Source organism: Pimephales promelas, chromosome 5, assembly GCF_988280905.1.
Source record: "Pimephales promelas chromosome 5, fPimPro1.hap1.1, whole genome shotgun sequence".
Lineage (NCBI taxonomy): Eukaryota > Metazoa > Chordata > Actinopteri > Cypriniformes > Leuciscidae > Pimephales > Pimephales promelas.
The window spans coordinates 20375317-20403289 of NC_142773.1; the positions used below are offsets into that span (position 1 = coordinate 20375317).

Genomic DNA, 27973 nt, shown 5'->3' on the forward strand with positions numbered 1-27973 from the left:
CAGCAAAAAGAATAGTTCACCCAAAAAGGATTTGCTTGTGTGAGTAAAAGAGAACTTTGTAAATATAAAGTTAAATGTGCAATGAGTGATCAGCTGTTTTAGGGATTTTAGAGACATTTAAAAAGTTAATTAAAAATGTAAACCTTTTCTTAAATATTTTTAACTTTCATGTTACATATTTTTGTCATTATCATACGCCAACAGCAGTAGGGAGTGCAAACGCACCTCCAGCATTCATTGTAATATCGCCTATGCAAACAGACATGCTTGGAGACCCACTGTAATCAGAGGTAGAGCTTAACAATAGCAGCGCATAATCTCAATTTCTCACTAAAATATCAAGTACACCTAAACAGTGCACTCAGCTACACACATTTTTTACTTTATATAGGTATAGTTGTCAATAACAATAGTAGCAAAACAGCATTCTCTTGTAACACACCAACAAATGATGCTCTCTGCAAAATGACTTATATTGGCAAAAAGTCTTCTGATTGGCTAACAAAGAATCTTAACTTTTTTCAGTCTAAAGAGTCTAGAACTGTCACAGAGAAAAGAGTGATATTTCAGGACACCTATTTCAGTGGCATCTGTTTTCTGGATGAAATTCAAAAGAACATACAGCATACGGGTACTTACAACACCTTTATAAAAGTCAAGGGGATGTGCAAGATTTGCTTACTTTTGCTCTCAATATTTTCTGTCTTTATTGTCTTCAACTGTGAAACTGTCAAACTCCTTTGGTCACGCTCAATCAGCACTGACTTCCTCCAGCTAAAAGAGAAAACATTGAACACAGATTAAAAAATAAATAAATAAAACATTTTCAAAGACAAATTTTGTAGTTCAGTAATAACAGCTGCTACATTGAACTGCAAAGAAATGGGGAAGGAAAACTACACAGTTGTAATGGAAATCATTTAATCCCCATTTCAATTCAAACAAAAGTCATTGAAAATAGTTCAACACAACAAATGTCTTAAGTGGTTTCAATTTAACTGAAAATCCACATTTTAATGGTTTATGCAATCTCAAAATTACTCAACACTCTGAATAGAACCCCTCACAACTGCACAAACCTGCAAAACAGGTGTTTTGTCATAGCTGATGCAACAAATCAAGGAATTGATTAGTTTCACCAGGTGTGCTTGAGATAGAACACATGACATATCTGAACTAGCTAGGTTTGTCGAGTGTCCTGTTTATCTGCATGTTAGAAATATGGGTTAGTCAAAAAAAATAAAATATAAAGATATAAAAAGTAGTGAAGGTACTAAATGTTCCAAGAGAAACAATTGGAAACATAGTTCGCAAGTGCAAAGTTAAAAGGAACAGTGGTTACACCTGGACGGGGCAGAAAATGGAAAGTTATCAACAGCTGCAACCATATTTCTGAGAAGTAGGTTTAGAAAAACCCTTGAGTGACTGCAAAAGACCTGCAGCAAGACTTGGTGGCAACAGACAATGAGGTTTCAGCTTGCACCTTAAAGCACATACTAAACACATGCCAGAGCTCCAAGACATACACCACTACTAACTCAAAAGAGCATGAAAAGTTGGCTCCAATTTGCCCAACGTCATAAATAATCCAAAGAAATTTGGGGAATCTGTTCTGTGGAGCGATGAAACAAACTTTTTGGCCCTATTTCAGCAGTATGTCAGTTAAGCATGGTGATGGCTCGGTGATGCTCTGGGGCTGCTTTGCATCCTCTGGCACTGGAAACCTGCTGCGGATGGAAGGCAGGATTTATTGAAGTATCAGGAAATCCTAGGAGAAAATGTCATGCCATCAGTGAGGAAGCTGAAGCTTGGGCATCATTGGACTTTCCAACAGGAAAATGATCCCAAGCACACCTCAAATTCCACCCAGGCTTTGTTGCAGAGGAAGCCCTGGAAGATTCTACAGTGGCCATCACAGTCACCTGACTTGAACCCCATAGGAAATCTCTGGTGGGATTTGAAGGCGGCAAACCCAAGAATAATACTGAACTGGAGGCCATTGATCGCTTCGAAACAGTGAGTGTGCCACATAGAGGGGTTGATACTGAATTGCTCTCACAGAGAAGCGAGATGTTTTGGATTTTTACCCTTCAGACTTTAGGTGGCTATGGGCATTGCAAGAATGATAAAGCATTATTTCATGTGATATAATGTACAATTTTTTATTTAATTTTTGATGTAACTTATTATTTAATGAAGTATTCAGTTATTAAGTGCGATTGGTAATTGATGGATCTTCACAGTGATTGGTCATGATATCAGTTTAAACGTGATTGAGCTTGAACAGTATGTTATATATTCCTGATGAAAGTCGTGAGACCAAAACGTTGCTAATAAATATTTTTTTTATGCTTTGTGCAAGTATTGATAGTGTGTAGGATGTCCTCCTTCTTTTTTAAATATGTTTAAAAGTTGTCCGAAATGAAATTCAGTCCCTGAAAGGTTTAAATAAAGGAGTTAAAGTATTATTGCTCTTTTTTTCTTTTCTTTTTCTTTCTCATACCGTGGTATCGACTTTGGTATCGAGTATTGTGTACTTTTGGTGGAATCGGTGCCAACTACTAGATTGGTATCATGACATCCCTAAAAAGGATGTTCTACTTAGTACTAAAGATGCTTGCAATGAAGGGGTTAAATAATTTTGAGACTGCAAAAGATTAAAATTTGCATTTTCAGTTTAATTTGGGGAAATCACTTGAAATATTTGTTGTGTTGAGACATTTCCATTACTTTTGTTTGATTTGTTCATTGCAATCAGCTGAAAACAAGGGGGGTTGAATAATTTAAACAACTGTATATACGCTTTAATACTTACACATTCAGGGTCCAACCTGTTTGTGTCAGTGATTCCCTCAGGGATTCTATATTCTTTAACGGATGAAATGAAACTGCGGCATTTATCCTGGAATGAAAAAAAAACAACAACAACATTTAACTACATGAGTAAAGTTGTGAAAACAACTTAAAAATAAGTTTAATATTCACAAGCATAACCAAATACATTAAAAGAGTAGATCTTTCCATTACCTGAGTTCGTTCAGACTGGGAAAGTCCTGGACAAGGGAGAGGATTGTGGGATTCCATCTGTCAACCCATCTGTCTGTCTGGATATGGACTTTCTTTAAACCAGGAACAGAGCGCAGGACATTGAGAGGGAAGAATTCATCCACTGATGAATCTTGAGACCTATAAAAAGAAAAATAGCAGAAGTTATTTGCACCCCAGTGTAAATATTATTGCACATAGTGTACATACTGTATAATAACATAGTATACTGACATGTACAGTAGTAGACATGTATAATAATGTATACCATGATCTGTCTGTTCATTATGATTGGTTGGATGGTTTGCATTCAAACAATTGACCATGCACACACAGAGACATTCAGCAAAGAAAACATTGTCCCATGACATTTATTGAAGGGATAGTTCACCAAAACATGACACTTCTGTCACATTACTCAGCCTCAAGTTGTTCCAAACCTGTACGCGTTTCTTACTTCTGCTGAACACAAAGGAAGATTTTGAAAACAAATAACTAAACATTTCCTGATACCCATTGAATCAAAAAACAACCTTAAAACTAATAGAAGTCAATGGGGACCAGAAACTGTTTGGTTCCCCAGATTCTTCAAAATATCCTCTTTTGTGTTCAGCAGAAGAAATAAATTCATACATGTTTGGAACAACTTGACGGTGAGTAATGTGACAGAATTTTCATGTTTTGTGTGAACTATCCCTTTAACTAAAAAATTATCTCTTAATAAAACAAATATTTCTCGGCAAACAGGTGTTTTGTGGGTAATTTAATTATATTAGACTGCAAACAAGGTAATCGAATAAAAATCTTTACTAAATACAGACCTTGGTGATCTGAGAAGTTTCTGTAGGAAGATTCTCCATTTGACAGAGGAAATCTCAGGGCGTGAACAGGTGAGAGTTAATTCTGAGATTAATGTTGATCTTTTCGTTTTTGAGCGGCAAACAGAGAGCCTACAGTAGCCACAGAGGTATAAATTTGGAGTTGAGAGTTTAATTTTGCACAAGTAACATAAGTTAAGCTGTCATTCCAATGAGTAGAGGGTTTTTTTACGTGACATCTTCATTTTCAACTGATGCAATAATCTCACGGCAGAAGTGTTCAATCCTTTTCTTAAAAGATTTCGATCCCTTTTGACCCTGTATTCTGCAAATTACAATAAAGACATGATCTTTTTATTATTATAATATTATTAGTACCTTACTAAAAAAGTAATGAACTCTATGCAAGGTAACTCAAGCCTCACTAACTCGAAAGCAAAAGTTCACAAATATCTGTGAATATTATCTATTGTTGTGTAAGACAGGAAGTTGTCTTTTAATTTACTGTAGCTACACAGCGGAGTAGAGAAGCTAACAAGACTCTGATAGCTTCTCATACACTACTCATACTTTGTCAATTTGTCATGTGTAATAAAATGACTATCCAAAAAAGATTACTGTTACTGCATTGCCAAATATGGGGTGAATTGTCAAAGAATTACTGAAAATTAAGGTTCCTTGACACAGCAATCCTTTGAAATGGTGTGAGCCAAAAAATTTGAATATTTAGAGTAATTTCCTGTTTTCTGATAAATATCAGGCAACGAGAGTTCAATGTAAGGGAGAAAGATGACAATCCACTTAATTGACAATGGCATTGGAATATTAAATAAACGTTACGCACTTTGCGTGATCTAAAGAGGACCCTGGAAGCACAGGCACTGGCTGAGATTTTATAGGAAACGTCCAGGATTTGTTCCGTGCATAGAGCCCATACAGCAGTAATAGATATTGCTTAAAGTTTAAAATTAAATATTTATTACATCAGTTCTTTCACAATCTTTCCTTCACCAAGCGCTGAGATCAAATCCATAGCTTCATCTGTAATGTAATCCACCTTCAACCTTTAAAAGTGAACAGAACACAAAATCAAGAAATCAATTAGAAATCACATAGCAGTGAATCTATTTTAGTGCAGTAAATAGATAATCAAGAGCAGTGATAATGTGTTAGTGTCAAAACAAGAGTCTGATCGTTGCTCACCATAACTCTTCACAGTGCAGTGCAGACTGAAGAATCTTCAAATTGTCAGATGTTAAATTGAGTCTCAGATTGTTAATGTTAACACAGTTCTGTAAACAAAACTGCAACATCCAGCAATCTGCAGTTTCCAGTGGAATATTTGACAGATCTATTGAGACCAAATGTTCCAAAACTTTTCCAACGAAGCTCTTCTCGTGGAGCTCACAGAGACAATGGAGAATGAACAGCATGTGTTCATTTTGATATCTCTGTGAGCACTGATTGAGCCATTCCTTTAGCTGGGTTTCTATGTTAATAGAGACAGTCATGTTGTGCTTTTTAAAAAATGAGTGGATCCACTCTTTGTTACAGAGACCACAGAGGAACAGAATCACAGGCTGCAGAAGCTTTGCACGTCTAACTTCTACATCTGCCTTTGAAAAGTCTCTATCAGACCAACAGGACAGAGCCCATCCTCTCTCTACAGTGTGAAGCAGCTCTCTCACTTTCCTCTGGGACTCTTCTTCATCCAGAAGGACATAGTACAGAGCAGTGAAGAACTCCTGAAAGCAGAGATGCATGAAACTGAACATCGTATCCTGGTGGATCATTCTCTTAATGAGGAACTTAGACAAGAATGGATAAGGGTCTGAAACTGTTTCATTGACAGTTTTCTCATCCAACAGGACCTGCTGTTCCAGCATCCCTCTCTCTGCCAGCTGACCCAGACTCCTCAGCAGGGTCGGGACGGACTGACTCAAACCCTGGCAGTGATGCTCCAGTTGAGTGGACACAAAGTCAACATAGATGGAGGTGGTTTCCAGTCCACTTGCCGCTTCCGCACCGTCACTGAACCTCTCCCGCATAACTGTGCAGATGATCCAGCAGTTAACAGGGATGAAGCAGGCGGTGAAGAGGGATTTATTTGCCTTCACATACGTAAAAGCTTTTCTGAAGAGTTCATCATCCTGAAAGAACTTCTGGAAGTACTCCTCCACCCCCTTTTCACAGAAACCAACAATCTTAAAGAAACGTTGTTGTCCCATGAGAAACACGCCCCGTGGGATCTCAGTTCTAGTAGTGATGAGCAGGGAAGAACTGAACAGGATTTGTTCACGAAGCAAGGAACAAATAATGACCTCAGGTGGGGCTCTCTGGAATGGAGACGATATGTAAAATTCATGATGCATGAATCTAAGTTCATCAAGATCATCAAAACCATCAATGATGATGAGCACTCTCTGTGTGTGGTTTGAAATCATCTTTAAGATCTGTTCTGACGATAAACTACAATTCAAGCTCAGGAGCTCAATCAAGTTCCTCTCCCCAGAAATGCACTTCACCTCTTCGTACCTCAGGTAGAAAGTTAGATCAAACTCTTGGTAATTTTTTTCAGATGCCCAGTCCAACATAATCTTTTGTGCTATTAAAGATTTTCCACTACCAGAATTTCCTTGGAGAATAATAGTTGGATTAGACAGACCGACGTGTACCAACAACTTATCCACACTAATATTCTGAAAACTGCCCTTTTTGCTTTTCTGAATGATCACAGGTTCAGTGTACCGGGCAGCCAGCGAGACTTGTTCACCAGAGAGGAAATTCCTCTTATTCTCAGGCCAGATGACTGACTTCTTATACTGACATACCATATTATGCCAGGCTAGAGGAAAATATAAAACATTTTTTAGTCCCACAATACAAAATGATAAATTAAATGGAGAATAATCACATAATACAGTCACCCAGAGACAGGGGCAGAGTGGAAATATCGGGAGAGTCGGGAGTTTGCCCTGTGGGCCGGTAGTGTTTCGAGGCCACAAAGGCCGGTCTGATAAAATTTGTTTATAGCAAGTTAGTCAAGCGAGGGGGAGAATAAATATATTTTTTTTACATTTTCGATAACGGAGTGTATATTTGCACTAAGTGCCTGTCTTTTTAGCAAAAAGACGCCCCTCAAGAAATAGCTACAGTGGCGTAGGTCATTGGGTGTGAAGTGCTTAAAAGCAGCTTTTGATGCGCTCGACCCAAGTTCAAATCTGCGTTTTGCGAAGAATAGTCATCCTGTTTGTGCTGGGTGATTTAAAGAAAAGTGTGCACTTTGCTCAAGCGATCAGTATGGTTTTCTGGTGTTTCTCCTAAATAAAAACTCAAGGGTTTATTTCTTGCAAGTGAAGAACAATTATTATTATAAAGAATTAGGACAAAAGTATTTAAATTTTCCTATATTATAGTGTAATGTAGGCTAAAATATACTTTTGAAATATTCATTTTCATTCATATAGGAATAATTATATAAATCATTATTATAATAATTGTTTGGCATCCAAAAACTCAGTTGATAATGTAACATAGACTGGGACTCTCATAACTAAAAAGATATTTGAGACCTCTTTATTGTCCTGGAATAAATCAATGCTTTTTCTTTGTTCAACGAGCAGTTCATGGATTGCAGCTCTTAATTTTGATCTCTCAAAGAGCACGAGATTGATGCATTTAACCTTAAAATGTACAAAAAAATTGCGGGGGAGCATGCCCCCGAACCCCCAAAGAGGCAGAGAGGTCCACCCAACATAGTTTTACAAATTCCTATGGGAAAAAACAACCATTTATGAACTTTAGTCTCCAGCATAGTACAACAAAGTTCCTTTTAAGTCAGTAAAACTGTAAATGCCATATTAAAATGTCCTTGGACAAAATATACATTTTAGCCTGCCTAAGAGACAAGATATTGTGCCCAGAGGCCTCTGAACTCTTAATCAGGCTCTGCCGGCGACAAGTGCCGGTGGTCTACGAAATTTCCCGGTAGATTTTTTGGTCCCACTCTGCCCCTGCCCTGAGATGAAAAGTCTGGTTTAACAGCACTATATACACAAAAGAACAGAAAATACTTTTAAACCAAGAACTTACAGTATTTGGTTGCACTGAATAACTAAACCCAAATTATAACTTGTTGTTCAGTTAATCTAAATAAATATGACCATCAATGTGAGAACTGCTCGATCAAGATTCAAATCACACTTGTTTAAAAAATTTTTTTTTTACTATATTACTACATCAACTTTTAAATTCTGGATCTGAACTCTTATAGTGTTTTGTGTTATTCAGTTGGTGATTTATTTCAAGATCAATCAAAGTAGAGCTCTCATATTAAACAGTCAGAATATTAGCCTACCTTGTTGGCTTATCGGGTTTCTTTGAGTCCAATCTTTCTCCCCAAACAGTGAGAAAGGGGGCCACTTAATAATGAGAGAATGGTGAGTGTTAAGGAGTTCACTGACATAGAGTAATTTGAAAAATAGTTTAAAATCAAAAGCAGTCTCATTATAACAAACACACATAATAGGAAATTTCTCATCACTTACAAGAAAAGATGACTGAGCTGCCACCCTACTGTCCGGCCCTGTTTAAAAAAAAAAAATAGTTAGAGCTTCTGACAGCTGGAATAATGTCATGTACAATCCCAGTTACAGTATACTGTATATATTCCCATAAGAACAGATTTAGTAAATTAGATGTGTATATTTTAACAATCTAAATGATTTTGTAGAGTTTTACTATTTTGGAGAACGATTTTTGTGGAGGTGAGTGCTAATATGTAATAAAAATGCAATAATATATAATAATACATTTAATTCAGGTATCAATTCAAGGGGTGGTGATGGCGCAGTGGATAAGACACATGCCTTTGGTGCGAGAGACCCGGGTTTGAATCCAAGGCGAAACACCAATGTGTCCCTGAGCATTGGGCAAGACACTTAACACCTAGTTGCTCCAGTGGAAAGTGGAAGTTTCCAGTGGAATATTTGACAGATCTATTGAAACCAAATGTTCCAAAACTTTTCCAACGAAGCTCTTCTCGTGGAGCTCACAGAGACAATGGAGAATGAACAGCATGTGTTCATTTTGATATCTCTGTGAGCACTGATTGAGCCATTCCTTAAGCTGGGTTTCTATGTTAATAGAGACAGTCATGTTGTGCTTTTTAAAAAATGAGTGGATCCACTCTTTGTTACAGAGACCACAGAGGAACAGAATCACAGGCTGCATCTTCTAACTTCTACATCTGCCTTTGAAAAGTCTCTATCAGACCAACCGGACAGAGCCCATCCTCTCTCTACCGTGTGAAGCAGCTCTCTCACTTTCCTCTGGGACTCTTCTTCATCCAGAAGGACACAGTACAGAGCAGTGAAGAACTCTTGAAAGCTGAGATGCATGAAACTGAACATCGTCTCCTGGTGGATCATTCTCTTAATGAGGAACTTAGACAAGAATGGATTGCCAACAGGGTCTGAAACTGTTTCATTGACAGTTTTCTCATCAAACAGGACCTGCTGTTCCAGCATCCCTCTCTCTGCCAGCTGACCCAGACTCCTCAGCAGGGTCGGGACGGACTGACTCAAACCCTGGCAGTGATGCTCCAGTAGAGTGGACACAAAGTCAACATAGATGGAGGTGGTTTCCAGTCCACTTGCTGCTTCCGCACCGTCACTGAACCTCTCCCGCATAACTGTGCAGATGATCCAGCAGTTAACAGGGATGAAGCAGGCGGTGAAGAGGGATTTATTTGCCTTCACATACGTAAAAGCTTTTCTGAAGAGTTCATCATCCTGAAAGAACTTCTGGAAGTACTCCTCCACCCCTTTTTCACAGAAACCAACAATCTTAAAGAAACGTTGTTGTCCCATGAGAAACACGCCCCGTGGGATCTCAGTTCTAGTAGTGATGAGCAGGGAAGAACTGAACAGGATTTGTTGACGAAGCAAGGAACAAATAATGACCTCAGGTGGGGCTCTCTGGAATGGAGACGCTATGTAAAATTCATGATGCGTGAATCTAAGTTCATCAAGATCATCAAAACCATCAATGATGATGAGCACTGGTTTGAAATCATCTTTAAGATCTGATCTGACGATAAACTACAATTCAAGCTCAGGAGCTCAATCAAGTTCCTCTCCCCAGAAATGCACTTCACCTCTTCGTACCTCAGGTAGAAAGTTAGATCAAACTCTTGGTAATTTTTTTCAGATGCCCAGTCCAACATAATCTTTTGTGCTATTGAAGATTTTCCACTACCAGAATTTCCTTGGAGAATAATAGTTGGATTAGACAGACCGACATGTACCAACAACTTATCCACACTAATATTCTGAAAACTGCCCTTTTTGCTTTTCTGAATGATCACAGGTTCAGTGTACCGGGCAGCCAGCGAGACTTGTTCACCAGAGAGGAAACTCCTCTCATTCTCATGCCAGATGACTGACTTCTTATACTGACATACCATATTATGCCAGGCTAGAGGAAAACATAAAACATTTTTTAGTCCCACAATACAAAATGATAAATTAAATGGAGAATAATCACATAATACGGTCACCCTGAGACAGGGGCTGAGTGGCAATATCGGGAGAGTCGGGAGTTTGCCCTGTGGGCCGGTAGTGTTTCGAGGCCACGAGGGCTGGTCTGATAAAATTTATTCATAGCCAGTTAGCCATGCGCACTTGGGGCCCAAGCGAGGGGAAGAAAAAAATGTTTTTACATTTTTGATAACGGAGCGTATATATGCACTAAGTGCCTGTCTTTTTAGCAAAAAGATGCCCGTCACAAAATAGCTACAGTGGCGTAGGACGTGAAGTGCTTGAAAGCAGCTTTTGATGCACTCAACCCGAGTTCAAATCCGTCTTTTGCTGAACTCTATCTTCTTCATTTTCCCTATAATATGAGATGTAAAATGTATAACCTAACATAAAGGTCTCTAGCGTTATATTTTGATATGGATTTTTATATTTTGAAACCATGATATGGCTTTGTGCCTTTATAAAACAGCACAAGACTTTAAGAATAGGCATCCTGTTTGTGCTGGATGATTTAAAGAAAAGTGTGCACTTTGCTCATGCGATCAGTATGGTTATCTGGTATATTCTCTTAAATAACAGCTCAAGGGTTTAATTCTTGCAAGTAAAGAAATTAGGACAAAAGTATTTTCATTTTCCTATATTATAGTGTACTGTAGGCTAAAATATACTTTTGAATTATTCATTTTCATTTACATTTATAGGCTATATGGATTTTATGTCATGGAATAATTGTCGGTATATAAATCCTTGTTGCATTATTATAATAATTGTTCCGCATCCTAAAACACCATTGATAATGTAATGTAGACTGAGACACTCATAACTAAAAAGATATTTGAGCCCTCTTTATTGTTCTGGTACAAATCAATGCTTTTTCTTTGTTCAACGAGCAGTTCATGGATTGAAGCTCTTAATTTTGATCTCTCAAAGAGCACGAGATTGATGCATTTAACCTTATAATGTACAACATTTTCTTGCGGGGGAGCATGCCCCCAAACCCCCCTAGAGAGACAGAGGTCCACCCAACATAGTTTTACAAATTCCTATGGGAAAGAAAAAAACATTCATGACCTTTACTCCAGCATAGTATTTATATATACATTTTCCCTGCCTAAGAGGGGGCCTACAAGACATTAGCCGCTTTCTGACCAAGTAGTTACAGGAACTTAGTTATAGGAGCTGTCCACTTCTAAACAGTTCGAAGAACTACTCTCCCCCAAACTCAGTTTTGCTGCTTGCGTTCGCACTGGCCAAATGGCCATAGGAACTGGTAGGAGGGGTAACGCAAGCACGGCGATGGTCTTTATAGCGTCATCACTAGACGTAGCGCGGCCACAAACAACAACAACAAACCAGCATGGCTATTGCAATGTTCCTTTTCTGCCTTGCCGGGACCTTAATAACGGAGAATGAACGGCGGCGTTTAAAGATTATGCTTGAGTTCTGTACAGAGAAACACAGAAGACGAAGGCTCCAGCGTAATATGATGTTAAGTAATATGATGGAAGAAGATAAAAGAGCAGAGCGCAGGAGGCAAACAAAACGACGGGTAAGTTTAGCTAGCATTAGCAATTAGCTGGTTGAATGCGTTAAGTTTGTCTTAATCCTCGTTGTAATGTTTTGCAAAAACACACAGCGTATGGCAGACAGCGCGCTACAAGTTCCGTGTTGACAGTGGGCATGACTTATAAGTTGAACCAATCAACGTAGACCTAGGGAAAGGGAACTAAAAAAGTCCTCGCTCTAGACTAGGGACTGAAAGAGTTATAGTAACTAGGTCTGAGGAACTAAAAATCCCCAATGGGCTATATGCACGCATAAGTTCCTCATTTGACGCAAGGATGCTCGTCCATTTCCGGTTGTGTAGATTAAAGCGGAGGAAAACCGGAGAAAACGGGATTATGGCAGAGTCTTCAATATTTACTGTCCTCCCGTCTTTGAAACGAAACGTACATACGTTTAGATGTAATTTTATATATAGTTATGTTTATTTGATATAATTTTAAAAAGAAGCATAAACACAACGAGGGGTGTCTGTTTTATCTGTTTTTGTGACTAACGTTTCTTTAGTATAACCATGGAGTATAAAATTCAATATAAATTCTCGCTATTGCATTGGACTCTATGATCGGCGGAAGTTATCGAGCATCCTTACACCTTCACCGGAAATAACGCCGTGCATAGAGCCCATTTAGTCCGGTCGGAACACAAGAAAAAAGGGTTGTAGGAACGTTAGCTTCTAGGAACTGCAAAAGTCCCTCAGGTCGGAGAGCGGCTATTGTGCCCAGGGGCCTCTGAACACTTAATTCAGCTCTGCCAGCAACGAGGGCCGGTGGTCTAAGAAATTTCCCGGTAGATTTTTGGTCCCACTCTGCCCCTGCCCTGAGATGAAAAGTCTGGTTTAACAGCACTATATACACAAAAGAACAGACAATACTTTTAAACCAAGAACTTACAGTATTTGGTTGCACTGAATAACTAAACCCAAATTATAACTTGTTGTTCAGTAACTCTGAATAAATATGACCATCAATGTGAGAACTGCTCGATCAAGATTCAAATCACACTTGTTTAAAAAAAAAAAACTTTTACTCTATTACTGCATCAACTTTTAAATTCTGGATCTGAACTCTTATAGTGTTTTGTGTTATTCAGTTGGTGATTTATTTCAAGATCAATCAAAGTAGAGCTCTCATTTTAAACAGCCAGGATATTAGCCTACCTTGTAGCCTTATCGGGTTTCTTTGAGTCCAATCATCCTCCTCAAACAGTGAGAAAGGGGGCCGCTTAATGAGGAGAGAATGGTCAGTGTTAAGGAGTTCATTGACATAGAGTAAGTTGAAAATTAGTTTAAAATCAAAAGCAGTCTCGTTATAACAAACACACATAATAGGAAATTCCTCATCACTTACAAGACGAGATGACCGAGCTGCCACCCTAATGTCAGGCCCTGTTAAAAAAAAAAATAGTTAAGAGTTTGTGACAGCTGGAATAATGTCACGTACAATCCCATATACAGTATATATAGTCCCATAAGAACAGATTTTGTAAATTAGATGTGTATATTTCAACAATCTAAATGATTTTGTTAAGTTGTTCTCTTTTGGAGAACGATCACTGAGACACCAATGTGTCCCTGAGCAAGACACTTAACCCCTAGTTGCTCCAGAGGCGTGGTGCGACCACTGACATACAGGTATATAGCAATTGTCAGTCGCTTTGGATAAAAGCATCAGCTAAATGAATAAATTTTAAATGTAAATGATTACCTACCAATATTTATTTATTTAAAAAAATACAAAATCTGTCTAATTACTTAGTTTACCACAACCTCAAAAGCCTGTAAGCCGCGGATCAGCTGTGTGCGACAAACGAGTGTCAGTGTGAAAACAAAACGGCCGTGTGCTGCTCCCGCTCACCATACTTACTGCTGACGCACTGCCTCCGCTCTGCTATGAGCTATGTGCAGTGTGAAACTGTCATCAGTGTGAAAAGATGGGTTTCAAAAATCTTTTAAAAAAATCTTAGAAATCTTAGAAAAAGTGTTTAAATAGGCAGAAGGTGCTGGAAAACCAAAAAATATGCTGGGCCTAGATGATATTTCTGAAAAACTGTTGGCAGAACAGAACTGCTCACGACAAACATGGGACTTATCATAAAAACAAATCATAATACAGTCATGAATCATCTAGGTCATTACATCTACTGAGAATCAATTAAATGTATGCATTTGAACTGCTTCATTTGTGTAAGTGCAGAAATAAAAAATTCTTGTGGACTGTATGTAAACATCTGTTATATAAAACATATTCGCAGTGCTAAATAAAAAACAAAATGTGATGTAACTGAGCAAAACTATTCCATATTTTACTAGAATATTTAAACATTTTTAAAGGTTTTAAATTATTAATTTGCGAGATTTTTCATAGCCTGGAAATCACAATTGACCCTTCGCTAAGCCCCGCCCTCCCTAGTTACTGTTGCTACACCTGTCAAGCTTTCGTGGCTGGCCCATCTATTATAGTGTGGATGCACCCGGTATCAGACATTTCAATGAGATAATTAGTAATTTTCGGCGAACAAGTGAAATATCTGAGAGAGAAAGACAAAAGGGACTACAGTATGCATTCGAGGGGTATACTCACGACATTATATGCGACCGACTAGAGAATAATTTCTTAAAAATTGAAGTTAAAGCCTAACGTTATAGTCCCAGCGCAAGCAGCAGCGCATCATATGCTGACCGTTCAAATGGGAAACACAAATTGAGTAACAGCTGTGCATACACAGTAGGGTATGTGAAAATAATCTCAATAATTATAAATCAAACAGCTTATCAATAAATCTTGTGGAATAACACTAATACCGGGAGAGCCGCGATCGGATTGGGTTAAGTTACTTAGTAAGAGGTAGGTTAACGTTAGTAGGATGTCGATTAACAAAATGCTGAAATATATTTTAAAGTAGCCTATGTCAGTGAGCCTTTGTCTTGTCTCTTTAATCGTCTTATTTTACGTTATCATTATGACCAAAGAACCATCAATATTTCCAAGCAATAATAGGTGTTTTTGTTAAGCATGTCGACATTTACCAGAATGGGTCTCGCACATAGATGCTAGATCACACCAATCATTTCTCCCCTTGGCTTTTAGATTTTCTGGAAGGAAAACAATTCCTCTCTCCCATCCAAACTTTTAGTATACCGGTATCAGATTTGGACAATCCATCCGCACAATGCTTCAGCATGTTCCCTCGTTCGAAAGCTTGCCAGACCTCCTGCGCATAGTTACGGTTGCTACGACATGATTGGCCAGTGGTGGTTTTAGGGTGTGGCTTAGCGAAGGGTCAATTTTTATTTCCAATTTCCTTTTTACAAATTGAAGTTTTGTAATTCTGGCAAGGCATGAACGCATTGTGCCGAGTGTGTCTGTGAGGAAGAACTGTAAAAGCGAGGCACGCCAGAAAAATACAACGGCACAATGTCTCTTATTCTGGCAGAGACCTCATTATGTGACATCCTTTAAGGACACTGAGTTCCTTAGTACAGACACAAACACAGCAGCAATTACAATGTTGATCAGCAATCAAAGAAGAGCTCTCAGAATATGAGCTTACCTTGCAATGTAAAGACATTCAAATCCTGATCACGATTTGACAAACTGTAATACATCTTAATAAAGAGAGAAATAATGAGTGTTTCACAGTCTCATTGTAACAAACACACATAATAGGAAATTCCTCATTACTTACAGGTTTGTGGCTCTGTTTCACCGTTTTGTCTGACCCTGCATGAAAAGAATTAGTCAGAGATCATGTCATCTAATGTCTCTAAATAAAGGCCACTGAATGTGAAAAAAGATGATCTTTTTTTCTACAATTTCTTAGAGCAGGAAACTTTTAAAGATGACTGCTAGAGAAAAAAATCATCTGAGAAACCATACCTTCTGGGCACTTAATCTGAAAAGGTAAAAGGTGTTCTGAAGGGCTGCTACATGACAAACTAAAACTCTGCTATGTTCTCCTTTATTAACACTCTTCCTTTCACTTAAATGACAGGGACAACTGATTTATACAACTGTGTATTTAACTACATATTCCTGTCAATTCCTAGGGGAATTTTAGAAATCTCAATATTTTCTAAAAATTTCGAAAATTTCAATATTTGTGGTAACATTAGCAGGCACCACAACATTAGCAGTAAACTCTTTCCGTGGATCACTCTTTGAATATGACTTTATTCCAGTATCAAAGGCAATACATAAAGGCTAAAAATTAAAACTGCGATTATTTACTCACCTCGAACTAATAATATTTTCATTGGATTTTCATTCATCTCTGGAACACAATTGATGTAAGAAAATAAATTAAGACGGTTATATACCTTTATGAGAACATATAAGTATAAGCAGATTTAGCTCTCATGGATGTCTATTACAATGGGCCTACAACAAGTCAAATACTTTAACAAAACATTCAGGAATTTCCAGAACGAATGCATGTTCACAGGTTCACACAGTTAAAAAAATGGTTTTACTTATTACATATCCATAAAATTATTTTTTTGAAATATTTAAGCCATAAATGAGAACCAGTTAACCACATATTAAATTATAGGCATATCGATCTATATTTATTTAGATCAATATCAGATTTTGATTAATTGTTTTTTTTTAATGTTAACTTATCTTTAACTCACAAGTAAATAAATACAACACCCATGGATCTTCCTCATCTGTCGTAAGTTTTGGTTTTTCTTGCAATGGCCTATATTACACTTATACTGACACCTACCGGCACGCACTCAGCATCATGCAAAAATAAAGGTTTACAGTAACCAATGCTACTGTTAATGCATTATTCACAGTGACAGATATATTCTGTGAATTTAGAATGGGCAGTTTGCCTGGTCAACAACATACAATAGCACTGGTATTGCACAACTTTCAAAGGCACAGGCCACTCAAATACAGATGTGTGTGTCACCAACTGACTACTGACTAGAGTCACTACTAGTTCCACAACATACATTATGGAGACATGTTCTGCGATAATGTCAGTGGTCGTGGCAATTTCAGCTAGGACCCAAAAGCTACAATTCCGGAAAAGTTGGGAGGTTTTGTAAAATTTGACTAACATTAAAACTATAAGACTTTCAAATCACATGAGCCAATATTTTATTCACAATAGAACACAGAGAACATAACAAATGTTTTAACTGAGAAATTTTACACTTTTATCCAATAAATGAGCTCATTTCAAATTTGATGCCAGCTAGGTCTCTAAATAGTTAGGACGGGCCAGGGCACGTTTACCAAGGTGGAACATCTCTTCTTTTCAAAACAGTTTGAAGAGTTTTGACTTTCCTTATATAGGTTTCCAGCTGCTGAAGTGTTTGTGGTCGTATTTGACGATTTTTTTCGTTTATACCTTTATATAGCTTTCAGCATTCATAGTGCCTTCTAAAACATACAAGCTGCCCATACCGTATGCACTTGGCTTTTGAACTGAACGCTGATAACTCGATGGAAGGTCTCCCTCTTCTTTTGCCCGGAGAACCCGGCGTCCAACAAGATTTGCAACAAGAATGTCAATTTTGGACTCGTCGGACCACTTTGAAATAGTCCATTTTAAATGAGCCTTGGCCCACAGGACACGAGGGCGCTTCTGGACCATAGAGCTTTAGTTGGCATCTGCAGATGGCACAGCAGATTTTGTTTACTGACAGTGGTTTCTGGAAGTATTCCTGGGCCCATTTAGTAATGACCCATTCACGCAATCATGACGATGAGTGATGCAGTGTTATCTGAGGGCCCAAAGACCAAGGGCATCCAATAAAGGTCTCCAGCCTTGTCCCTTATGCACAGAAATTTCTCCAGTTTCTCTGAATCTTTGATGATGTTATGCACTGTAGATGATGAGATTTGCAAAGCCTTTGCAATTTGATGTTGAGGAACATTGTTTTTAAAGTGCTCTACAATCTTTTTATGCACTCTTTCACAGATTGGCGAGCCTCTGCTAACCTACTTCTGAGAGACTCTATCTCTCTAAGACATCACTTTTATAGCTAATCATGTTACAGAACCTGATATCAATTAAATTAATTAGTTGCTAGATGTTCTCCCACCTGAATCCTTTCTAAATTTCTTGCTTTCAAATTTTCAACCATTTGTTGCATCTGTCCCAACTATTTTGAGACCTGTAGCTGGCATCAAATTTGAAATGAGCTCATTTAGTGGACAAAAGAGTAAACTTTCTCACTTTAAAACATTTGTTATGTTATCTATGTTATATTGTGAATAAAATATTTGCTCATGTGATTTGAAAGTCTTTAAGTTTTCAACTTTTCCAGAATTTGGGGTTAGAGCCAGACCGATATATCGGCAGGCCGATATTATCGGCCGATATTAGGCATTTTCCAAACTATCGGTACCAGCAGTTATAATGGCCGAAAAATGAATATTTCAAAAATTAAATAAAAAAACGGACGAAACACGCTTGAACCATGTCATGAGTGTTGGGAGTTGTATAGTTTGTCCACCAGAGGGCACTCTACACCGTCCCTGTTGGCAACACTCGTTGAGTTGGTCACGAGACATAAATTGCTTGAATAACAATTAAAAGATCATCCCCATCAGTTCTCTTAACTCAAATAAGCATGACAAAATTTGTGACTATCATGTCCAGTTTTGCTGCTGTTAAATAAGCCGAGAGTGAAACGGAATTAGCTAGTAATAGTTACGTTACGTTGTTACAGTCTAGTTGACTGACCGTCCTTTTAACTTTTGACAATGTGACGGAAGTATTTCTTTAATAGCGCGTGACAGTTTAGAGACGTATCATCTCTCCTTGGTCTGTTATATTGAAAATGTATGTTTTACAATTTGCAGTATGATGTTATCCATTGCTAAATTATGGCTCATCATAGACTAGCTAACCACAAAGCTAGCTAATGCCACTATCATCAGTCTGTTCTGTTGTGACAATAAAAACAAGTTTCTTTTAAAATGCATTATCATATTATTTTAGTTAAAACTCATGAATAACTACAAATAACTAATGTTAGAGAAAGTTAATGTTTTGTTGCACGTTTCTGAAATAAATAAATAAATAAAAAATAATCGGCCGATATATCGGAATATCGGATTTTAAAACCAACAAATATTTGTATAGGCCTTCAAAATCCTTTATTGGTCGGGCTCTATTTGGGATGTATTACAGAATAACACATTTCTTAAGTGCCTAATTTAGTTTTAACTAAGGATAGATAAAGGCTATTACAGAAGCATCCTAAAATGCCAAAAAAATACTAAAAACTGTCTTAGGACACCCCACTGGTGTCCAAACTTCAAAATTATTTGAAAGCCAACTGTAAAATAAAATACACAACAATAGTCCTGTCTGACGATGGCGTCACATTAATGATACAAGATAAAGAACAGCGATGTTTGATAAGGAAACACGCAACATGACGTTCTTCACTTTGACAACAAAACAAATAATAACAGACTTATTAGACTTATAAGAAAACAGAATTTTCTTCTCCATTTATCTAGCGTTTATCCTACTTTACAGCAGCTGCTTGTACGTCGTTGGTTGCTTGGTAAAAGACTTTTGATTACCAAACTCCTCCAATCTCAGTAGGTGGAAAATTGGAAATAGGACCAGATGATAGAATTTTGGGAAAGCTGTTTGGGATAAGTTTTAGAAATTGAGTGATGATGCAATGACTAGAATGGATGTTTCTGGAAGCATATATGATTTTAAAGACCATATAACTTCACCAATTATTATGGCAGCAAACCAGGTAAAACGGAAATTAGTGCCTTGGTGGAATGAAGAGGCGGTAAGAGGCAAAAAAAATAATTGAGAATGCTTAAAAGAACACACAATACGAATAATTTAATTATGTACAAGAAAGCTCAGATGGTCAGAAGAACGATTCGCCAAGCAAAGAGGACTAGCTGGAGGAGTTTTTATGACGAAATAGAAGAAACTACACTAGTAGTAAAAGATGTGTGGAATGATTAAAAGGAATATTGTCATTTGAACAGCCTTTAAAACAAGACCATTTACAGCCATACAGGTTGAGATGGGAGAACTGCCACTAGAGTTAAGAAGGAAGCAGTTGATAGCAAACCATTGGGCTGGTTTACAAGGGCATAATAATTCACATCTCAATAAAGCAGTATTGCAGGAGAGCTGGGAGAATGAGAAACATCTAAAGAAAAATTTTGGATGGATTGGAACACACCCTCAAGTTGTTGCAAACCTGTAGGCTATGAGTATCTTTCTTCTGCTGAACACAAAGAAAGATATTTTGAAGAAAGAATTTGGAACATAACAGTTGTGGGGCACCATTGACTTCCATAGTATTTTAAAAAAAAAAATCTACTATGGAAGTCAATGGTGCCAAACAATTGTTTGGTTCCAATCGTTCTTCAAAATATCTTCCTTTGTGTGTTAAGCATAAGAAAGAAACAGGTTTACCACAACTTGAGGGTGTGTAAATGATGACAGAATTTTCATTTTTGGGTGGAGTAGCCTATCCAGAATTCTAATAAAATGATTACATTTATGAGATCATTGATAACTTTCTTTTTCTAATATTTCTTCCGTGGTACACACTATCTCAGCATCAATGTCAAATCAGTTTTTTTTTCAATGAATAATTATCAGCAAATTAGTCATTTTATATATATATATATATATATATATATATATATATATATATATATATATTCATGGTTAAACCGAATGATTTTTTGGTTACAAACTTTGCATTGTTAACATATAGTCAAACTAAAACATGGTAAAAAATTATAATTTCTCCATTATTATTATTTTTTTACACTTTTAAAACCCTTATTCGTCAATGAAACTTCTACCGTATTACTTGTAAATTTAGTTTCGCTTTTACCGTTTACAATAGTTTAGGCTACTTACCTTTACTGTCTCTTGTGCGTTTTCTGAACTCCAATGCTAGTTGATGACAGCCAATAGCCTCTAATATTTCGAGTGTTACAGTAACCGCGTCCTCCAATGTGAAAGTTTTCACCATTAAATCGGCGAGATCTGCAGAGTCTATAACTTTGTCGGTTGTAAACATTTCGACGTGCGATTTTTTCTTCCAATGGCTCAATATGCTTTTAAACTTCTTTTTGTTTTCTATCCCAAGATCATCAAAAATTTGACACAGGAGCTCCTTAATGCTCGGACACTTTTCCCTTAGTGAAGGGTCTGCCGTGCACGGTTCGATCATTTTGAACAAATAGGAACACCGAGCTGTGGCCTGAGACTCAGATGGTGCTTCTCAATATCCCTCCTCGTCTCCTCGCTCCTCCGTCCTCTCTCCTATGACCCGGAAACCGATCGAGCTCAGGCATCTTGAAGGACATCTCAATTCTCTAATTGCACCGTGAGGAGTCGAGGATCGAGGAGTAAGGAGGCTTCCTGAGGAGTCATAAGCGAGGATACACAGGTGCATTCTACGCGGAACTGTTAGGCTTGTTTGAGATGAGCAAATTCTGCGCAGAATCGATCACCGGTGATCAGCGCGAGATGCATGCCGGTTAGAAATGTGTCCGAGAACGGTCCGCCTGGCTCTGATGTCATGCCGACGTATGTCAAAAAACTCTCGCGAGCGCAAGGCGGAAGGGTCGGATTCTGCAGTCGCGCGCAGTTGCTCTCCACCGACTGCGCTGATCAAAAGCATGATGGGAAACGACTTACTGACGACACAGCTTAATGCTCATTGGTTTAAACAACAGTGATGAAGGTAAATTCCATATTCATTAAGCTAAATTCTCCAAATCAAGGCCATATTTTATTTATTTATTTATTTATTTATTTATTTTCAAATTGAAACTGATATATATTGTGGATCTCTTAAACGGGTTAAAAATAAGAATGCTATAGTCAGTAACTCAAATAGGCCTATACTAGGCCTACTCTAAAATGTTCAAGTGAAAAATAGCTCTCATTTTATAGATGATGAAGTTTGTAAGTCTGTCTATTTAAGCTAAGCTTATTTTGATTTATTTATTTATTTATTTATTAATTTTATTCTGATGTTTATTTATTTGTCACTGTATAATAGGCCTATTTGTTTCACGAATTGTGGTGCTTGTAGGTAGGCTATGTTTGTAACTTGCATTCTAATAAAAAAGTAAAATAAATAAAAACAAAAATAAAAGAACAACAGATGAATTGTTCTCTTTTAAAATGTTTGATTTTAAAAGTGATATCATGTTTTATGTGTATAGGCTACATATGGGTGAATAAACTCTCTGACAGTGCCATATGGGTTATATTTCATTTTTGTTAAAACAATAGGCTATATAAAAACACGTCTGTATTAAAGAAAAAAAAAGATTGATAAACACATATTTGGAATGTACATAGGCGGAAATCGCGGGGTCCCCCCCCCCCTATCTGACGCACGTATCAATTCTCCTCCCCCTTCACATCGTTCACAATCTTTTTAATTTATACTTTACCTTTGCAGTTTATATAAACCACACATCTCAGATATTTCAACAGTATAGTCTATCTTTATTATTATTTATTATGAATTTATTAAATAACCAAACTTCAACAACATAAGGGCAGATCCTTTTAGCGCTGCTGATGACACTGTGGAGTGACGCTCGAGTGATCAAGTATTCCAATGGATATAAAAAAGCTTTTATTCGATTCCTCTGTCCTCCTTTCCTTTCCTCGCTTCCTTCCCTCACGTCCTACAGGGGGTGGAGCTGAGACGCAAGGAAAGGAAGCAAGGAAAGGAAACGAGGATGCACAAATAAGAAATGAGAAGGACCCAGAGACTCAGGCCGTTTCTCAATATGCGTACTTGTCTGTACTTGTTGTGTTCTTGTGGACTTGTGATAAAACGTCATCAGTCGCTGCCAAAGTACTGTTCCAATTCAAAGTTCGCATCTAGCCAAGTCCACTTCAAATCCCCGGATGTGTTCTTGATCCGCCCCGTTTACCGAGGATGCATCGAGAGGTGACTTGTGTGGACTTGAGATAGCCAGGTAACCCAGAATGCACCTCGCACCAACCAGCAAGCGTAAATGGGAGAGGACAAAATCCGCGAAATATCAAAATACTACTGTTATTGAGTCATGAAATGTAATTTTAAGAGTGTTTCAGGCGAGAATGTGTTTTTTTAAATCTCAAATCTGTAGTTTATTTGTAAAGATAGCGCCTATATTGTAAAATGTACTTGACGTTTTTGGAGTTCTGACATCCAAGCCTTCAGCGGACACTCAGCGAGATCAACCCCGACTGGAACAGCTTATCCTCGGCTAGTGCTTCTGACGTTTGCCGCCGGCTCTGATCTCTCTAGTCTAGTGGATAAACCTTGACGTATAACGAATCGGTTACCTAACGTAACCTCGGTTCTCTCTAGATGAGGGAACGAGTATTGCGTAAGCTAGCTTACGCTACGGGAAAGATTCATCTTTGCTGAGAAGTTGAAGCCAAAAAATTATTCCATAATTTTGTAATCATTGTCAACGCAGTCTCTTCTGAGGCAGACCATGAGCGGGCTAGCTAGCGGCTCATTGGTTCGCTCAGAGAGAATGCACGAACCTATGGGAGAGCGGCGCTGAGTCCGCGGCCAATGAGCGGACGGCGCTCGCTCACTGCGTCACAGCCCGCCAAAAGGGGCGTGGCTACAGTGTATAAAGGTCGCTCTCCCAGCTCGTTCGTTAATTCTGTAGCATGAAGCGAAACGCTAGTGGCGCAAGCACGGCCGGGAACGCAATACTCGTTCCCTCATCTAGAGAGAACCGAGGTTACGTTAGGTAACCGATTCGTTCTCTTACGAGAGGTTCTCCCGTATTGCGTAAGCTAGCTTACGCTACGGGAACACCTGGTCAACGCCGTGCGCGCTAAGTAACCACTAAGCATCCCAGGGGGAAAACACCGGGGGAATCTATAAGTGGATGAAGATAATACGGCGGCCAGCATAGCGGCCGTTATCATCTAGTGCAAAAACGCCCAAAGGCGGCCGGCGAAGCCGGGCCGTGATGTGTAGGCTAATGCATAAGCACATAGGGGAACACAAGGGGTGAGCCGGTTGTGATGGAACTCCCGATAGTGCGGCTTCTATAGGAGGGCTGTGAGTACTAGACCGCCAGAATTTTAGCCTGTTTAGCCCCTGCCACACAAATGTCGTGGATGGAAATCCCGCAGGACCATGCCCACGATGAGGCCATGCCTCTGGTGGAATGAGCCCTGATGCCCAGAGGGCAAGGCAGGTCTTTAGCGGCATAAGCAGAGGCAATCGCGTCTACTATCCACCTGGATAGGGTCTGTTTCGAGGCGGCTAGTCCCTTGGTGCGGCCACCGAACGACACAAACAGCTGCTCCGAGCGTCTGAACGCGGCAACGCGTGTAGTGTACACTCTGATAGCCCGAACTGGGCAGAGGCGGTCAGCGTCACGTTCGCTATCGGATGCAGGCAGCGCCGATAGAGAGATCACTTGCGCCCTGAAAGGGGTACCAATCGCTTTTGGAACATAACCGTGTCTAGGCTTTAGAATGACTATGGAGTCATTCGGTCCAAACTCTAGGCACGCGGCGCTCGAAGACAGCGCGTGAATGTCCCCCACACGTTTTACTGAGGCGAGAGCCGTCAGAAGAACGGTTTTTAACGAGAGGTATTTTAGCTCCACGGACTCAAGTGGTTCAAACGGTGGGGCTTTCAGAGCTTCTAGAACTATAGAAAGATCCCAGACCGGCACCGTAGGGGGGCGAGGGGGGTTCATCCTTCTGGCTCCCCTGAGGAAGCGGATGATTAGCTCGTCTTTGCCCAGAGACTGGGCGCGCCGGGGTTCAACGAACGCCGCGACGGCTGCCACGTAAACCTTAAGAGTGGATGGGGACCTGCCCTTATCCAGCATCTCCTGAAGGAACACTAGCAAAGACGAAACCTCGCACGTCCGTGGGTCCAAATTCTTGTCGGTGCACCATTTGGAGAACACAGACCATTTTGCAGCATAGAGCTTTCTGATAGAATCCGCTCTGGCGTGTTTGATCGTGTTCAAAACCCCTTCTGGCAATTCGACGCGTAGTCGTTGGTCACCCATGCATGAAGCGCCCAGCGCTGTGGATGGGGATGCCAGATCGAGTCGCGGGCTTGAGTGAGGAGATCTGCTCTGATTGGAATGGGCCACGGGGCTGTCTGTGACAGCCGCGTTAGCTCCGGGAACCAAATCTGATTCTCCCAGCGCGGGGCTATGAGGAGCACCGAGTGGCGTGAGTCCCTGATTCTCTGAATGACCTGCGGTAGCAGAGAAATCGGGGGAAAAGCATAGAGCGGGCGGCGGGGCCAATCCTGGGCTAGCGCGTCCTCGCTCTTTGAAAAGAATATTGGGCAGTGAGCGTTCTCTTCTGACGCGAAAAGATCTATCTCCGCTCTGCCGAATAGGCGCCACAGCGTATGGACTGTTTGAGAGTGCAGGGACCATTCTCCGGGGGAGACCAGGTTCCTGGACAGCCTGTCTGGACCGTCGTTCAGATGGCCCGGCACGTGCGTCGCTCTGAGCGAGAGCAGGTGACTCTGGGACCACAATAGGATGCGGCGTGTCAGATGAAAGAGATTCTTGGATCTGACGCCGCCCTGACGGTTGATGTATGATACCACGGCCATATTGTCGGAGCGAATCAGGACGTGGTGACCGTTTATGCGCGGGAGGAAACACAGCAGCGCGTTCTCGACCGCGATCATTTCCAGACAGTTTATGTGTAGGGAACTCATGTGGCTCGACCACTGGCCGGCGGCCGGCGGCCGGTGAGCCCTCGCAAACCGCTCCCCAACCCGAGTTGGATGCGTCTGTCGAGATAACTTTCCGGCGAGAAAAGGTTCCCATGGTAACGCCCCTCTGAAACCACTCGCTTACTGCCCATGGCTGCAGTGCAGTGATACATGTCTGAGTAATCCTGATCATCTGGCGGCCCGTCGTCCACTCGTGGTGGGATACGCGGCTCTTTAACCAGAGTTGAAGGGGGCGCATGTGCAGAAGACCCAGCTGTAGCACAGCGGAGGCTGAAGCCATATGACCCAGCATCCTCTGAAGCGATTTCAGGGATGTACGGGTACCCATCTGAAACGAGGCGGCTAGGCGCTGAACACGGCGCGCGCGTTGTGTGGATAAGCGAGCCGTCATAGTGATAGAGTTCAAATCTATTCCAAGGAACGGAAAGCTTCTCTCACTGTAATGGGCAACAGTGGCGCTCTGTGGCGCTGTGGCAGACGGCTGCCTCTCCAGTAGCTCCTCAGTTTTTAGCTCTTTTAGCTCTTTTTAGCGCTTTATATTTACTTTTTTTCTTATTTATTTATTTATTTATTCATTTTTAATTTCTCGCGAAGAAAGTGCTCTATTTATCCTATGGATATTTCCGATCTTAAAATGCATTCAGGAGTTAGCTTTCTCACTCACTCAAGGGAGGAATTGCTGGCTCTGCGCACGAAAGGACGAGCCGGGATACGGCACTCTATACCGGCGGAACTGAGGAGGAGACCCAGGGGCTGCAAGGCCGGGGCTAAGCTAAAGGCCGAGCAAGTGGAGAATCGGAAGCGCTATAAGCCATCGATTCCCTCCGTAATCATGGGGAACGTGAACTCGCTGCCAAATAAAATCGACGAGCTGTCTGCGTTGAACAATCAGCGGATTTACCGTGAGATCAGCTTGTTCATCTTCACGGAGACATGGCTAAACCATCTTGTACCAGATGCTAATGTGGACCTGCTTGGATTCGCTGCTGTGAGAGCTGATAGAGACACACAGGCAAGTGGAAAAAGCAAAGGTGGAGGACTCATTATGTATGTTAACAACCGCTGGTGTAACCCAGGACATATTTCCGTAAAAACATCCTCATGCTGCCGGGATCTCGAGCTGCTAGCCGTTAGCCTGCGGCCATATTATCTGCCGAGGGAGTTCAGTCATGTGATCACGCTCTGTGTTTACATCCCTCCGAGAGCGGACGCAGACGCTGCTTGTGAGAAGATCCACTCCGTCACAGCGGTGCTGCAGACACAGCACCCTGAGGCCTTTATGATCATCTCAGGGGATTTTAATCACGTAACTTTGGACTCTACTTTGGCTGTTTTTCACCAGGTTGTAGATTGTCCAACAAGAAACAACAGGACTATTGATCTCATGTATGCTAATGTGAGGAATGCATACAGAGCGACCCCCCTTCCCCCATTGGGGAAGTCTGATCACAACCTGGTTTATCTACAGCCACTATACACTCCCATGGTCCAAAAACAACCAGTGACAACTCGTACTAGCAGGAGGTGGACCCCTGAGATTGAAAGTGCCCTGAGAGACTGCTACAACATTACAGACTGGGATGTGTTGATCGACTCGCACGGAGAGGACATAGAGGGGATGACACATTGTCTGACGGACTACCTGAACTTCTGTGCAGACGTGGTCTCCCCCATCAAGACTGTCCGTTGTTACCCTAATAACAAGCCATGGGTAACACGAGAGGTCAAGGCTGTCCTTAACAGGAAGAAGGCTGCCTTCAGGAGCGGGGACAGGGAGGCCATGAGGACAGCACAACGGGAGGTGAAACATTGTGTGAAGGAAGCTAAGGATAATTACAGGAGGAAAGTGGAGGAGAAACTGAGGGAGAACAACATGAGGGAGGTCTGGGATGGCGTGAGGACTATCACGGGTCATAACACAAAGACAAAAACTATGGGAGGGACAATGGAGATGGCCAATGAGCTGAATGACTTCTTTAATAGGTTTAACCAGCTCATGCCCTTGTCCCCCCAACCCTCACCCTCACCCCCACCACAGCAATGTCTTCTTCCCCCTACACACTTCTCCCCTGATACCACTATACCCCAGTCTACACACCTCCCCTCCGACTTTGCAATACCTTCCTCCTTTACACATTTTTCTACTAACACCACATCACCCCCACCCTTATCAGTACAATCCCCGCCTCACATCACCACAGACCAGGTCAGGGAACAGCTGAGGAGGCTCCGGCCCAGGAAGGCAGCGGGCCCGGATAAAGTGTGTCCGAGACTGCTGAAGACCTGTG

The 27973-nt window shown here is 40.3% G+C and overlaps 1 protein-coding gene across 4 annotated transcripts in view; it reads right to left on the minus strand.

The window, feature by feature from the left end:
- The window catches only part of nlrb5 (NOD-like receptor family B, member 5), a 43934-nt gene extending 22217 nt beyond the window's left edge, over positions 1 to 21717 (minus strand). For 2 of the 4 annotated variants that reach the window (XM_089131096.1, XM_089131095.1), the window contains exons 1-15: positions 20846 to 21715; positions 16199 to 16237; positions 15653 to 15687; positions 15518 to 15572; positions 13315 to 13352; positions 13125 to 13188; positions 8411 to 8448; positions 8221 to 8284; positions 5067 to 6708; positions 4847 to 4927; positions 4096 to 4188; positions 3867 to 3995; positions 3028 to 3186; positions 2816 to 2902; positions 683 to 774 (exon numbers count right to left, since the gene is read on the minus strand). In XM_089131096.1, coding sequence (XP_088987222.1) covers positions 683 to 774; positions 2816 to 2902; positions 3028 to 3186; positions 3867 to 3995; positions 4096 to 4188; positions 4847 to 4927; positions 5067 to 6708; positions 8221 to 8284; positions 8411 to 8448; positions 13125 to 13188; positions 13315 to 13352; positions 15518 to 15572; positions 15653 to 15687; positions 16199 to 16237; positions 20846 to 21161 — 2932 coding nt within the window. In that variant the 5' untranslated portion in view covers positions 21162 to 21715. Of the gene's footprint in view, positions 1 to 682; positions 775 to 2815; positions 2903 to 3027; positions 3187 to 3866; positions 3996 to 4095; positions 4189 to 4846; positions 4928 to 5066; positions 6709 to 8220; positions 8285 to 8410; positions 8449 to 13124; positions 13189 to 13314; positions 13353 to 15517; positions 15573 to 15652; positions 15688 to 16198; positions 16238 to 20845 lie in introns of all 4 variants that reach the window. The other 2 variants (XR_016168522.1, XM_089131097.1) reach the window with 2 other exon arrangements.
- Between the last annotated feature and the right edge of the window lie 6256 nt (positions 21718 to 27973).